This window comes from Callorhinus ursinus, unplaced genomic scaffold, assembly GCF_003265705.2.
Source record: "Callorhinus ursinus isolate GAN/ISIS: 27379988/994484 unplaced genomic scaffold, GSC_fseal_2.0 scaffold1, whole genome shotgun sequence".
Taxonomy (NCBI): Eukaryota; Metazoa; Chordata; class Mammalia; order Carnivora; family Otariidae; genus Callorhinus; species Callorhinus ursinus.
Window position 1 is genome coordinate 60,069,032 of NW_027397063.1, and position 15,899 is coordinate 60,084,930.

Here is a 15,899-nt window from a genome sequence, read left to right on the forward strand (position 1 = left end):
CCGCGTGACTATTCCATGTGGCCTTAGGAGTAAGAAGAGCTGCTTGTCTTGTGGACATGTTGCTTACTTGGTCTAATCAAAGCATCAAGCTCTTTGTTTATGCAAGGCTTTTAAGTGAAAAATCTTTGGGATCTGTGGCAATGATACTTAAAATTTACTGTGCTTGGAAAGAACCCAGCCCTAGCATTTGAAAATAAATAAAAAATAAATTAAATGTGGTGGGGATCCTTCTTCTCCTTGAGCGTAGAGCTCAGAGCACGGATGGGAGGGAAGAGTGCCTGGGTTGGCACACGGCCACACCCTCCCTACCCAGCTGTGGCCCACCATGATACCCAATCTCTCCAAGCCTCACTCTCCTCCGGAAAACAGCAGTCATAAGAATACCCTGCACGCAGGGTCATCGTGAGGATGCAGTGCAATAATGTGCAAGCATGGTAAGGCCTCGAAGAAGTTTGGTAACTATGACATGTTATGCTTGTATTCTAGCAGGTATTGCATTCTCTTGCAGCCATGTGTTCCTGTAGCTTCTCCAGCAGTGTGAGGGCAGGACTCTTTCTTCCTTCTCTTTCCATTCCCGGCATCTGGCAGAGTGCTGATGTCTTGCACAGAGCACATTATCAATAAGAGGATTTGATTAGTTAATGGAGTGAACATCAATGTGGGTGGGACAGATGTAGGAAAAATTAGGGGCCACAAATAATTTCACTTGCGTCATAAAAGGAGAGAAAAGACCTGTGTTTTTCCAAAATGGAAGCTACTCTGGGGTTCATGGGAAAATGGATCAGATGGGGGTTGAGTGGAGGAGAAGAGAATGTAGATGTAAAACAATAGCTCTCGGCCTGGCTGCAGATTTAGAACCACCTGCAGAACTTACAAGTACCAAGGTCTGGGCCCCAACCCTCAGGGAGTCTTGCTTAATTGGTCTGGAGTGGGCCCAGATTTTTTTTTTTTTTAACTTCCCAGGTGAGTCTACTGTATGGCCAGGGTTGAGAATGCTGATCTAAAAATCCTATTAAAGGACTTTGTCATTTCTGAATGGGGTGTTACATTGAGGGAGGGGCACAGAAGGAGGAGTGAGGAGGGGAGGGCTAGTCTCTCACTGAGGCAGGCTGATGTTAATGCACAGAGAACGCCTCCGGGTAGCATAGCCAGGAATACCTATATCTTACTCTAGACCCCAGCCACCTCTCTCCTTGAGGGAACTAAAGTGGTACCCTCAACCTGGCAGCAAAGGAAAAGTACAGTGACATTATTAGCTGTGTCTTCAGGCCCTAAACAAACACAGTGCCAACCATTCTGCTGACCGAGTATAGCATAACGAATATCTCTGTCCCCGGGTTGCTGGCCATGGTACCATCTTATCCAGTGGTTTCCCATCTTGGTTGCATGTTGAATCACCATGGGAGCTTTAAAACTTCCTGATGCCTGGGTACCCCCACAGACAGTCTCCTGTTACTGCTTTGGGTGTGGCCAACAACCATCAGTGATTTTTAAAGTTCTCCAGATCTAATGTGAGCCAAGATTAAGAGCCCTGGTCTAAGACCATCCAGACCATCACAGTTTCTAATGATGTACACTGAGCAAGTTCGTAAATACCTCACAGTAAGATTTTATATTTACATTTTTACAAGCCATTCAACAGTTCCCTTAATAATCCATAATGAATATGTTGTAAAAAAAGTAGGAACATGCATATTTTGAGCCACTAAATGCCAGGCACTGTATGTACCTAATCTCACTAAGTCCTGTGACACCCCAGAAGTCATTGTTGGGATTGTTTTTACCCAAGCTCAGAGAAGATGTGGAGCCCAGAGATTCACTGTTCATAGGGGGCAGAGCATGAATTCAAACCTAAGTTTGTCCTTTCTCAGAGCTTGCAGGTGCTTTTTGCCATAGCACGTGACCTGAGCCCTTCCCTGCCGAGGCCATGTGTTCACGGAAGAGCTTATTTATTGGGTGTTATGAGTCAAGCCCTGTACTGGTGCTGAGGATGCAGAGATACATAAGACATGTGGCCCTGGCACCAGGGAGCCTGCATTCCTGCGAGAACAGGGACAAGTTAATAAGGAACCACCCCCAACAGGAATGTTCTGAGGGAAGGATGGGTACAGAACCTTGTGGAGCACATCAATACAGCTTGCCCTAAAGAGACTGACAAACTCTCTCCCTACTTGATGGAAAGAACACACATGTCTTGCTGCATTTCTGAGAGCCCCTAGGAAAACAGACTGAGAACAGTAATGCGAACACAAGCAAACTATTTGCTGTTGACTGATGGGTATTTATGGTTGATGGGGTTTGACTGGGACTCGTGTCGATGTGTGTGGGGGCAGTGGGAGGGAGGAGTGAGTTTCTCTCCTCCTAGGTGCCATTTTGCGTTCCTCCCATTCACTCCATCCACAGCACAATGTGCGGTTGAGTGGAGTAGGCGTTGTCTTCCCCCATTTTATTTCCTGTGTTCATCTCCCATAAAGCAGTACTGAGAGATGTAGATGCAAGCGAAGGGCTGGAGTCTCAGGGCAGGCTGGGAGCCGGTTGGGGATGGTGTCCTCGGCAGGTGCCAGCCCCTTTGATGAGTTACCAGCTTAGAGGGCCCATTTACATTCGAGGTGGCTGAGGTGAGCCACGGGCTTCCCAGAGAAAGACACTTTCCCAAGCCCAGCATACTAAACACCAGAGATGCATGTGGAATGGAAAGGAGCTAGAGAAAACCTGCATTGTGGCTGGAAGCAGGGAAGAGCTTCTGCTCCCGCAGATGGATCTTAAATTACATTTCCAGAAAGTAAATGTGGGAGTCAAGGGTCATCTCACTGTGCCGAGTGCTGCAGAGATAGAAATTTTTGTATTTCTTCTTATTTTTTATTTCAGTCAAGGAGTTGCTCTACCTTGTCCCCTTGGTAATGGAAAATAGGAACTGGAGGGAACTGACTGCCAAAAGAACAAGCCGTTCTTCTCTGTCTCCCACAGATATTTCAGGAGATGGGATTTGGAATTATGAAACTGGTAGAAAAAAATAAACATGAAAAGATACTGAAATTATTACCATGTAACACCAGAAGTTTTTTCCACTCTTCCATATTGTCCTTATATAAAACACTATTTTTGCCTCTAGAAATGAATTTCCCTTTGCATGCGTACACTCTCCTTACACTCCCCCACTGTATCCGGCAGGTGTGTTCATGGTGGCGGTGATGAGTTTCGGATGATGTGAGTCAGAATGTTGGGGAAGTCTCCCAGAGGGGACTTATTTTTAGGTGACTGTACATTGAGATTGGCAGGCTCCTTGGGGTGTGATCCCCATGGAAGTACATTACGCTTTGGGAATTTTAGTCCCAACCCCTCTGATGGTTGGGTCCCTGTTTGTCAGCATCAGGAGCACAGATGCATTGGGTCATAGACGACAGGATGGAGGGCCAGGGAAAGGATCTGGACTGAACTGAGAAGCTGCAGAGCCAGGTGGAGTCAAGGATCCGAAGGAAGCAAGCAATACAGACCTAGGATTTTTATAAAGCTATGGGTCTGAGCAAGGTTGAATCAGTCAGAACCAAGAAAAAATACAGGTTACAATTTGCATCAAGTTGGAGGCGGATAGCAACCAAGAGGGCATGAACGCGAGAAGGTAGGAAGTTGAGAGCTTAAGAGTCAGGAATCAGGACAGCCATGGGTCTGTGTGTATTATGTTACACGACAGAGGCACTGCATGCATTATCTCATTTAATCCTCCCAATGAGGTCCTGAGCGGGTAGCTCACAAGGTAGGTAGGTATGTAAAATCATATTTCACATATGAGGAAATCAAAGCTTCTGACGGCTTAGATAACTTGCCCATGTCCAGGATTCTGACTCGGGGCTTGCTCCAAAGCTAGCACCCTCTTCATGTAGACTTCAAGAGCTAAGGAATCGAATTCAAGCCACTAGCAGACAAGAAGGCCTTTGATAACTAAGGCAGTCCCCTCACTCTGTGTCAGGGTTTAATGACCCTTCCTGAAACACAGATCTGTTTGAGGAAGGCTATTCTAGTCCTGCTGGTGATGATGTATAAATAGGAGCACCGGCTTGCTGGAGAGAAAATGTGTGTGTGTCCACACTTGCGTGTTGGGAGAGATATATAGGAAAAGTAAGGAAGGGGTGCCTGGGTGGCACAGTTGGTTAAGCATCTGACTCTTGGTTTCATTTCAGGTCGTGATCTCAGGGTCGTGAGATTGAGCCCTGTGTCAGGCTCCATGTTTAGCATGGAGTCTGCTTGAGATCCTCCCTCTCCCTCTGTCCCTCCCCCTGCTCTTTCTCTCTCTCTCTCTCTAAAATAAATAAGTCAATCTTTAAAAAAAAAAAGAAAAAGTAACACAGGTGGAATGGGATGTGGACAAGGAATGGAGCCACAGCTTCTGCCTTGTGGGTATTGACTTTTAAGGTCCCATCACAGGTCAGACAGTTGGCAGTTTATTAATGCTGGGTGATGTATCCATAAACATCGGGAACTCTCGTCAGTGGCTGACTGGGCTTATTCTTTGCTTTAAAAAAGCGGAAGGATGGTGAGCACACTCTTCTTGTCTGGGTGCAACTTTAACATAGTTTTTGTAAATGGAGAAGCACTCGGTACCCCTGTGCTATTGCTGGAGTGTGTTTATTGGGTGCGTTTGCCTGTGTTGGAGAAACAATATATGAGAGGTAACATGTATTTCTAAGAGTTGCTTTTCTTTAGGGGGCCCAAGCAGCTGGCTAATAAAATCACCCCTGCCCAGAGACTCTCATCAGAACAAACTTGCCATCTAAGTATAAATTGCATCTGACCAGCTAAAAGAGTGTGCCTTTGGCAGAAGTTCCTGAGAGAGGTTATTTTGGGTTTTGTTTTGTTTCCCAATATGATCCAGAGCCTTGCTTGTGGGTATTGTAGGTGTTAGCAAACCCCCCAGCAGGGACTGCCGAGCGCCTTCTTCTCCGGGGATGGACTCCCAGAGAACAACCTCTCTCTGTAACTCCAGCTGATAATAAGGAGCTGATCATCTGTTGAAATCCCCAGGAAAAGGATCAGATAATCCAAAAGAGGAGGCATGGTTTGGACACCCCAAACAGAAGCTTCAGAGAGGGATGGGTAAAGGCCTGGAGGGCGCTGCTCCTGACTGTTGCCGAATTCCTGCTTTCTTGTGCATATTCAAAGAAGTATAGTCTTTGTAGTACTACCTCCTTTTTCCTTGTTTACATTTTTTTTTTTAATCAGGAATTGAGTTAATCTGTGAGAAAGACATTGATCTGGCAGCTCAGGTACAAGAGCTACTGGAGTTTCTCCATGAGAAGCAACATGAATTGGAGCTCAACGCGGAGCAGACCCATAAGCGGCTGGAGCAGTGCCTCCAATTGCGGCACCTGCAGGCCGAGGTCAAACAGGTGAGCCCGGCCCCTCCACCGTAAATCCTCATTCTGGGCTCCCCCCGCCCCCCCCGCCCCCAGGCCCCGGGGCCTGCTCCTGGTGTGGGGGAAGGTATACAGAGCCACCCGTGTCACCAGAACTTGGAAAACAGGTAAGTGAAGGAGTGGTTGTTGGGTTTCTGAAAGGGAGATTGCTATCTGTTGCATCTAACAACTAGATCTGATGGTACAAGGCACAAACTACAAATGCATTCATTTTCTCTCCTAACAGTCTAAGGAGAGCATTCCAGAGCTTTCCCAAGTTGTCCTGGGAGTCGCTGAGCCTGTTCTCTTCCTTTCTATCCTCCATCGTGACACACAGTTCATGTGAAATGCAAATCTTTCATCAATAAACATGGTCTGGCTTTAGGGCCCTGTTGGTTAATGTAGGGCACCTGACCTAGTGCAGTGCCTGACATGTAGCTGATAGTCAGTAAATGGTAGCAGTTGCCCTTGTTCTTTTCAATATGCATGTGCAGCTTATAAGAAAATTGTTTTGCCCTATTAAAGTCGATTAAAAAAAAGATTTCTTATCTGTATGAGATGTTATACTAGCCATTTTACTGAAGGACATAGCCAGGCCTCTAGGAACCTCTAGGAAAACACGGGAACCAATGACACATTTAAAAATATTATATATTTATATTATGAACAGACTCAGTTTTAATTATCAGCATAATGAATGGAGATTTTTTTTATTTAGATGAAGTGGAGTTGAAGAAATACAAATATATAATAATTTATTGAGTGCTGGGTACCTTTTACACCCATCTTTCCATCAATCCTCACAACCATTCTCTAAAGCAGATCTTATTCCCGATTTGCAGCAGATGAGGCCACTGAAGCTTAGAGAGGTCACCAGACAATGGTCACATGGAGGAAAGAGCATGTCACCGTGCTCCACTGGTCTAGGAGGGCTTCCCTGCAAGGGGGGGGCGGTGGCGTCCAGGCAATTCTGTGATAGTTCCTTCTGCTCCACACTCTTTCAAGCAGTCCCAACCCCTGCTCCCTGAAGGCAGAGCCCCACCCGAAATAACCTAAGCAGAGAAACTTCTTCCTGTTAAGCATTTTTTCTTATGCGCCATGGCTATTACACTGTCTTATTTAACTCTATTAATTTAGTACAGGGGACAAAAACACCATATTTTATTTAATCATTGCTATTCTCTTATATTCAGAGTATTTCTTGTTAATGCCTGGGTCTTAGTTATTATATTGTTATTTATTATCATGGGCAAAATGGTCTTCTCTGCTCTGCTTCTCCTGAGCAGTGCTCATCCAGAGCCCTTACACACTGTGCTGAAGGTCTGTCCTCAGCACAGGTGAAATCACTGAGCACCAAGGCAGGCTGGATCACAGGGTTGCCAGCCAGACTGTTTTCTGTGTAATTACCCTGGGATCACACCTGAGTCTCTGGAGAGACATGATGGAAATCCTAGCAGACCCAGAGCAGTGAGGATTATACAAATTCTGAGACTCTTGGTAATAATGATAGTACTTACTTTTCAGATGAGAGGTTCTTTCTCATTTATCTCATTTTAAGAGAAGAGACCCTTGGGGAAAGGGGTGTATGTTTATTTTACAATAAATGAACTGAGGTGGGGTAGGATTAGTGCTCCCAGGGCCCGTTGACTAGTTAGCTGAGACTTGAGCCCATGCTTCCTTTATCAACAGCCCCACGGTTTGCATCTCCTGGGCGCCAGGCCTGCCCTAGGGCTCCAGGAAAAATAGAAAGAAGCCCTCTAGCAGAACACAGTCTGGGATTTTCCTGGTCTTCACAGCACCACATGTGAGAAGACAGGCCCACAGGGCCTGCACCTGGCACAGAGGGTGGCATCTACCCGACCGGTCATCAGGCTCCAACAGGTCACAGGAACCCTCCACTCTTCATATACTGTTACTTCCGCCAGCCGAAGGTGGCAGGAAAGATCATCTGAACAAAACAGATAACAGGAAAATCACATTCCTATTTGTCTGTGAAGTGAAATAGATATTTTTCTTCCTGGTTTTTAATTGTATTTATTTTTTGTTCCAACATTAATAGTAGGGTCAACTCCCTAATTATGTGTTTCTTAACTGGTATGAAAATGGAAATGATTTTTTATCCTTTGAGTATACATTCTGTATAGGATGGGGAGCTGACATGATGATAGGTAGTTTGTCAAATGGGGATGTAGGTTGTCTGTATACGAGTGATCCAGGCTAGATGGATCTCTGGATACATTCCCATTCAGTATTTCTTGAGTTGGAGGACAAAAAACTTTTCTGCAGGAGAAAGTTGCTTCTCCCCACCATGGTGAGGATGACACACGTGCGACTGTAGTTCAAAAGCATCCTGGATTGCTCAAGTCAGACGGCAGGAAACCCACGAAGGCCTTTGTGAAGGACAGTGGCCTTGGGAGGAGCCAAGGGATTGCTGCTTAGTTAAGCCACCATGCCTCATTAGGCGGACTTGTTTTCCTTGTCAGTGTAGAGCTCTTTCTTTTGGGAGTCGTCTGATCCAGTTTCAGAGAAGGCATTTGTGTTTGATGGAAGTTGGTGGAGCAGGAAATATTGATTTGGACGCTGTTGACACTTGGAGAAAGGGAGTTAATTTAGATGTCGGTATTGATCAGTGGAGCTAAATTTAGACACAAGCTTAAGAGTTTCTCTTTTGAATATACTCAAAAGAAAAAGAAGAAGAAGAAGAAAAGAAAAAGGACGCCTTAATTGAAATGCCATTAATGGGGATGAAAAGGGAGAGAACAACGCGCTGCTACACAGTTGGGCGTTAGAGCCCATAGATGAGACGTTTAGACTTGGCCATCATAACCATAGTGTAGTTACACGACCATTATATTAAACTGAAGCTCTGAGGAGAGATGATGCCACAGATGTCAGACTGAAAATTATTGTCAGGGCTTGAGAACAAATGAAATTATTTAATGCGACTGCTGTTCTTTCGGGGTTACATGGGGCTCTGTATCTTAGATCGATGGCCCAGACACCTCTGGAGAAATGTTGACTCTTTAAGGGAATTCCCTCCCCTGACTACAGCCCATGGTCTGGGGCCCTAGACCACTTAGATGCCCCCTTTCTTCTAGAAAAAGAGTTCAGATTACTCCCCAGCCCCACAGAATGTTCTGACTGCTTTCCAGGAAAATTACTACTCTGGCAAAGATGACCTCACATTTATTAAATAATCCAAGAAGATTTGAAAAACCTACTTAATTGGCATAAAACTAAGTGAATTTCCATATGTGTTCCTGCAGAACAGGGCCTTTAGCAGAAAATAAGCTAAAATGGATTTGTAAGCTATTGGGGCTCTAAGTATGGGAAAAGAAATCATACTTATCTACTAAAGACATTGACTTAAATTACCCCTATGGACCAAATACTGGCCAAAATTTGCTTTTTATTAAAGTGAACAGTGAAAACAAAGGAGGAAATATTACCCTGTCAAGAATACTGCTGTGTTCAGTTCCGTGCACTATACGTAAAGGTAGAAAGGAATTGGGGTAGATCCAAGAGACAGGAGACCAAAGGGATGAGCGTTTGTTTCAAAACGGAGAAAATTAAGAAGACCCATGGTCACAGTCTATAAAACCAGGAAGGATGATCACATATAATCTCATACACTGTGAACATTTAGAGCTAAGAAATGCCGGAAATATGACAGGCTCCGAGCTACCATCTGTGGGGCCGGCCCTTTTTCCTGTGGCCAGACTTTCAGAAATGACTGTGCCTTGTGGTAAGTCATCAGCAACAGCAGGTCTTAGAGTCAGAGGCCTCGAGGGCATCCTCAGAGCTCTATTGTCAGTGTGACCTAGAGAACACAGCCCTATACAAGCAGCTTCCCAGCCTACCGGTTACAGGGGACAGCTTACCTTGCTTAGATGGCATCATCGTTTGTGGACATCCACGTCCAGTTAACCAAATCCAGTCTTCTCACTGGGGTTTGCCTGCGCTTCCTTGCCCCGAGGAAGCAGTAGATCCCCATTTTCAGTTCACCCTCTCAGCTCAGACTGAGCTGAATTCTTGGCCAGCTCCTGACTCCCCTGAGCAGCAATCAGCAATACTCCTTGGGTCCCTCATTTTTATAGACCTGACTTTCTCTGGTTTCCTATGGTTGTAGGGCGAGTCTCTGAATTTTGAAAGAAATGTGGAATGTGAGGATTCAAAGTGACCCTCAAAGGTCATCTCACCTATAGGTAAATTGTTGCCTAAGATAATTGATCAACATAAAATGCTCATATTATGCATTACATTTTATGGTTTGCAGAGCACTTTTACATGATGTTTCTGAGACCACACAGGATTAGTAAAAACAACATTTTATCATTTTTATTACAATATTTCTTCTACTTCCTTGCATTCATTTGGATGCTCATAGAATAAATAACCATTTTTATGAATCAGGAAAATAAAGGACGACAGAAATAGAAAATTATACCAACAAAGGTTATCACTGATCAGACAACAGAGACTGGTGCTAACAAAACAGCTCGGGTTCCCACATCACATTAGAATATGGCAGTAAGCTCTACAGATACTGGAACAAAAATCAATAGCCTTTTTCCCTTCTCATTGGGAGAGGTATAAATGAAGAATCATAGCATTACCTACCTTTGCTCCAAAACACTATCACCAGGCTTTACATCTTACGGCATGTTGCATCCACCCTGCTATAGGAAGGGAAGACACTATTATGCTAACTCTGCAGATGAAGAAACCAAGGCTCAGAGGGTTGAGTGGTTTTGCCAGGTAGTAAAAAAGCCAGGTGTTCTAACCTCAGATTTTGTATTTTTTTTTTCTTCACTATCCCAGTCTGGCTTCTGGGACAGACTCAGTTATAGGGATCAGTGCCACCCCTGAACCTGAGCCATGAATATAAATGTGCATTTTTATCTTTCTAAAATCAAAACTCCCTCTTTAGAGACCTGGGATGCCTTTATAAACAGCATTTGGGAAATAAAAATGAACAAGGATGTCAAGGATATGGCATGACTTAATGAAAGACGTAGAGACTGATAGCCTATGATATCTAAGTGGGAAGCTAGTAAATGGAGATCTCCACCACCAGAGCTGCAACTGGTGTTTCCAGTTGGCTGAAACTAGAGAGGAACAGATGCTAGCAAGACTTAGGAAGCCCAGAGGGAGTCAAATTGCCCCTCAAACGTTGATTTGTGATGCACACGAAGTAAATGTTTCTCTGACACCCTCAAATGAATCTTGAACCAAGCAAAATGCAGTGAATCATGGCAGAAGGACTTGCATAGTTCAAAGTATACATTGTGAGCTCCATTTTCCAAAGAGCTGAAACATTTGGGCATACAATCCATGTATGCATATACCCAAACTTACAGGCAGCTTTTGGAAATCATTAGCACCTCTAGCCAGCCAGCCCCAGCACACCACTGGCATCAGAGATTTCACACATACACTCTGAGACGTTATATCTGCAACTAATTGCTTTACAGATTTGGCATCTCATCCACGATCTGCCAGACTGGCCATGAATTAACATCTCAATCCGAATAGCCCAGCTTCAGCAGGATTTTCGCCCCAGTGTTATCCATGTACAATATGTCATCAGTCATATTCTGCCCAAGGAGGAAATTTGAGAAATGCCTATGAGGATTATGGGATAGGAGAGACCAGGCTTAGTGTTTTTCTAATTGTTTAGCATGAAGAAGTTGAGAGGAGAAAAAAAATCTGCAAAAATCTGAAACAGATTGTGGTATCTTCTCCTTTGCCTTGAAGTAACAGATGGATGATATTTACTAATCTTGAAATTTCGGAAGAATTTTTATTTCCTCTCCAAGCAAACTCTTAGACTCCCTAATAAAGAAAATATTTAGCAGTTTTCTGGTGACCAGACACAAGGTATATTTTCAAGGCCTGATTCTTCCAGTGTGATTATTTGCACTTGACTTGAGATCTTAGCTAGAGAATTGCCACATGCCCATTTCACCTAGGACTGTCTAGACAGTGTTAGCTGTTTCTCCTTCTATTCTAATATTCCCTAGCTGAACTTTCTTACCCCCAGTACTAATTAAGGTCACCTAGAAATTTCACTTAGCCTAGCCATTGCCTCTAGATAATTTAAATCAATTATAACTTATCCTCCCATTTTCTAATGATCCAGTGTATGGATTACTTATGCGGTTTTACTTGTTTTCTTTCTCCTTCCTCCTCCCTTTGGGTTGTTTATCTGTCAGAGCTCAAACCTGTCTATTCTTAGCTATGTTTGCAAGGCATAGGAGGTTGGGCCCACTGTTCAGGTGCAATTTGGGTATTGTCTACAGATAATCGTTCCCTTTTTCAAAAACATTACTGCATACTCACCATTTGTAAGGCACCATGCTAAGCACTGTGTGAGACTAAAGCATGACTCATCTACTGCCCTAGTCTTCCAGAAGTTTACATTTGGGGGGATGGGGGATGGTAGGATGTTGAAGTGTACGTTAAAACAACTGAACAAGGCAGACTGTGGTGAGTGCCACAAAGGTGGTATGGTGTGGTTGTACTAGATGAGGAGGATCTGTTTCTAACAGGAGTAATTGGGTTTGGAAGATTTCAAGTTGTTGGTATCTGAACTGGGCTTTTAAAGAAAGAAAAGAATGCCAGTATATGGAATTTATTTACTCAACCATTCTGCATTCTAGAGAGAACTTGAGAGATGTACATACAGTACAATCAGATAATGTTTAAATTAAATGGGTAAGGAAATTGGGACAGAGGGGTAATAAGGGTAGAAAAGAATATATGTATCTAAGAATGAGGTCGGTACTTACAATAAGCACCATGTGGCACAAGGTGACAGCTAAGATGGCAGAGATGAACAATTTAATTTTCCAGAGCCTTCCTGTCCTCTCTCTAAGTGTGGTCAGAAGATAGCAAGGTCTGACCTCAGGACCCGTCGGAGAAAGCGGCAGCTCTGGGGAGGGTGCGAAGGCCGTTCATCTGTGTTCTTGTCCGGACTCCCCAGGTCCTGGGATGGATCCGCAATGGGGAGTCAATGCTCAACGCCAGCCTGGTCAATGCCAGCTCTTTGTCTGAAGCAGAACAGCTGCAGCGGGAACACGAGCAGTTCCAACTGGCAATCGAGGTAACACCCAAATCTGACTCCTCTGTCTTCCCTCCCCATTTCTGCTCTGCTCCTCAGACAGGTTGATTCCTCAAGATGTGAACGTTCCTTTAGATAGTGAAACCCTTAACTCTTTCTAGTTAAATGGTCCAGGTAGCCTCCCTATTACCGAGGAATTGATGGGGAAGCAGATGCAGGGGTTCATCACCAAGTATGGAAGAAAAGTGTTCACTCGACAATTGTGCATCTTGGTCACTTATTGGTCCCTTTACCCGTAAGGCCTCTGGTACACTGAGTTTTTGTACATTATGGACTATACACTATGTGAGACATGTGAAGCCAAAAGGTTGGAAGTCACTTCCAGTTGAGGAGCCCTCAGAATTGAGGATAAACAAGTACAAAAGTCATTAGTACATTAGTATTCCATTTTAAAACATCTGATTTCTATGTAATATTTAGATTTCATTGTCAGATTCTGCCTTCTAACAAGAACAATGAGCATCGGAGTAGTTGCACTAGATAGTTTGTTTCGCTGAAAGTAGTTGCTCAATACCACCACCGAAAGAAGCCACATTTCAAGAGTAAACGGAAACCACAAGTTCACCAACTGACACTTGTTCTAAAGGCTATTTTAAAACAAAATTCCTCTTACAATAATCTAAATTTTGTCATCTTGCTTTAAATAATACCTTTAATTATCCTTTCTACTAGAACATTCTCCTTCCCAAAGAGACTTGAGCTGATTGCTTTAGAGTGATATGGGGAAAAGAGCAGGAAATGGGACATGGGAACTATATTAAAAATAAAGTAAGTTCAGTACCAATGGGAACAGAGAGAAACCTTCAAAGACATTCATTACTTGTGGTTCCGTTTAAAACTCAGCCCACTTTTGAATGTGTAAGAAAGGCAAAGGTGTTATCTTCTACTAAAAGAATGATTGTTAAGGAGACTTTTCCACAACAATGATAAAGTTTTAACTGTTCGTGCCTATAAGTATATCTTTAATACAGTAATCAACTGATTACGAGCCATTTTTAAACTAGTACTGATTGATTTCAACCATTTAATTTTCTAGAAACCATCTTGTATGTGTAAACATAGCATTAACATAAATGACATGCTTCTATAAGATGCCTGTCGTCTTCTTAGGAAGCATTACTAACAGTAGTTTACTGTCTGGGATTTGAGATTTTAAAATAGACTATATATTGCACATACAGTATGGGCAATCATTTTCTAAGGAGGAACTCAGCAGAGGAGAGAGTCTTTATTATCATCAGCTGCCTCTGTCTCAGTTTACTGACGTACACAAATATCAAAGTGTTAAGATCTATTCACCATCAAGGAAATATCAGGCTTGGGGTCACAATGGAGAATCAGATACAGAGCGGTGAAAGCCCCATAGAGAGGCAGCATGGAGAGCCAGCATGAGCAGAGGTTGGGCAGACAGACTAGGAGCGAGGCATGAAGCCGTGAGGGGGCAAGGCAGAGAGAAGACGACTGTTGGCCATACCTCCTCCTCGTTTATCTCAAATGTGAAGATTAACCTGCCCTATCAGGTAATTAGCTTTCCTGTCCCATAAGCAAATGTTGAGCCAATAAAACCAAGTATCATGACATACTAGAGCATTTCAACGAGCTAGTGGAAAACAGTGGGTGAATGCATTAGCAGTGCTAGTGCAATGACCAGATTCCACCACTTGCATAAACAGTATATTAATTTGTAATAGTGCTTTGCACCTGTACAGAATAGAAGCTTATTAAGCATGTCTCTTAATTACATGGGTGCAACTTGATCAAATATTCTTGGAATTGATATTGTGATCCCCTGAGGCCCCTGGGGAGTATATATCTATGGTCTGAAGAGGAGATGGCAGAGCAGATAGGATTTCTGGAAGATCATGGGAATGGAGGATAGGCAGGGTCTACAGCATAGCTAAAGTAATGAACTTCAAATATGCTCCTTCTCTAGGTAGCCTTGTTCTTCTTTCTAAAAGCATTGGTTTAGACCAGGTTCTGCATCAAGGGGAAGATATGCCAGGGAAGATTTATGCAATTTGAAAGGGGATCTAACTAGTCTAGTTTTACTTGGCCCATTTTGATGGTAATTACTTACTGGAGGCCTTTCCAGTGATTGCTGATAGAGAACATAATTTGTCTTCTTGGACCCTAAGAAAGAATCCTGGGTTCCATAAGGGAGAACAAAATAGCTATGGGTAGGATGACTAGATAATTTATTGTTAAAACTGAGATACTTCTAAGAGGGAAGAAGGGAATTATTAATAACTCAGCTAGAAAAATAGGCATATACTAGAACTATCATGGGCAGACTAGGATGTCTGCTCACCCTAGCTTGGGTGCCTTATTGGTTTAAAGATTTTAGTCTCCTCAAAGAAGGTCAGAATTTTTACCTAAAGTACCCTGAGTTTTAGGAAAATAGAACCATTCAAAACAGAGAACAGCACACAGCACCCAGAAGCATAGCTTTATCAACAAACCCAAATTATTGTTTGTTACTATGCAAAATGGTCTGGCTGATGTGTTTTCAAGAATGGTGACTATCATAGAGACAAGCTCAGTTTTGAAATCAATTTTATTTGAAATCCTCTTATGTATTTTAAGCATAAGCATTATGGCAGAATAAGTAGTTAGAACTGGATAATAAATTCAGTTGATTTGGTTCAATTTTCTTCCATGCACTCCTATGTTAAAATCATATATTAACATCCTTGGTAATCCATGTCTTAAAGATATAACACTCAATAGGATTAGATAATAGTAGAAATAGATGCATAAGAATGACTCAAGCTTATCAAAGCAAAGATTATGTCATGTCCATAAGAGTTTGTCATTTGGAAATTAAAGGGGACGGGGTTCCAAGGACCATCGGATGATAATGAGTTTCAGAATAAGGAAGAGGATTTATTACATAGCCTAAATTATAGGACAATTAGAATTATTCCTTCACTCTCAGAGAAAAAGACATAATAATGGGGTTTTGATGACAATTATATGCTGGTTTCATATATTGAGGAGAAGCCAGTTAATTATCATAATCACTAATGTTCATTTGGTGAACCCACCCTCCCTCTGCGTGAAGCACTGTAGATACCATTCTAACTCTAGAGATAAAATAACGTGGTGTGATACGGTGGGAGTGAACATAGGAATAGTCAAACCTGAACCTTTTTCTTAGTTTCATCACCTCGTTGGTTGTATGTTTTTGGGCAAGTCACTCAACCAGACTGAGCCTCAGGTTTTTAATTTGTGAAGTGGGAATAATAATATCCACCTTGTCATGATGTCATAAGAACTAGAAAAAATATGCCTAAGTACAGTGCCTAGCACAGAGTATACCTTGGATAAATGAAAGTTATTAAAGTGATTTTTAAAACAGTGCTTGCCTTGAGAGTTTCACAGTCTAA

At 42.9% G+C, this 15,899-nt stretch overlaps 1 protein-coding gene across 22 annotated transcripts in view; it reads left to right on the forward strand.

Moving 5' to 3' along the window:
• The window catches only part of KALRN (kalirin RhoGEF kinase), a 647,217-nt gene that overhangs the window by 362,050 nt on the left and 269,268 nt on the right, over positions 1–15,899 (forward strand). For all 22 annotated transcript variants that reach the window (XM_073894515.1, XM_073894519.1, XM_073894546.1 and 19 more), the window contains exons 15-16: positions 5,218–5,384; positions 12,376–12,495. In XM_073894515.1, the coding sequence (XP_073750616.1) occupies positions 5,218–5,384; positions 12,376–12,495 (287 nt within the window). The remainder of the gene's footprint in view (positions 1–5,217; positions 5,385–12,375; positions 12,496–15,899) is intronic.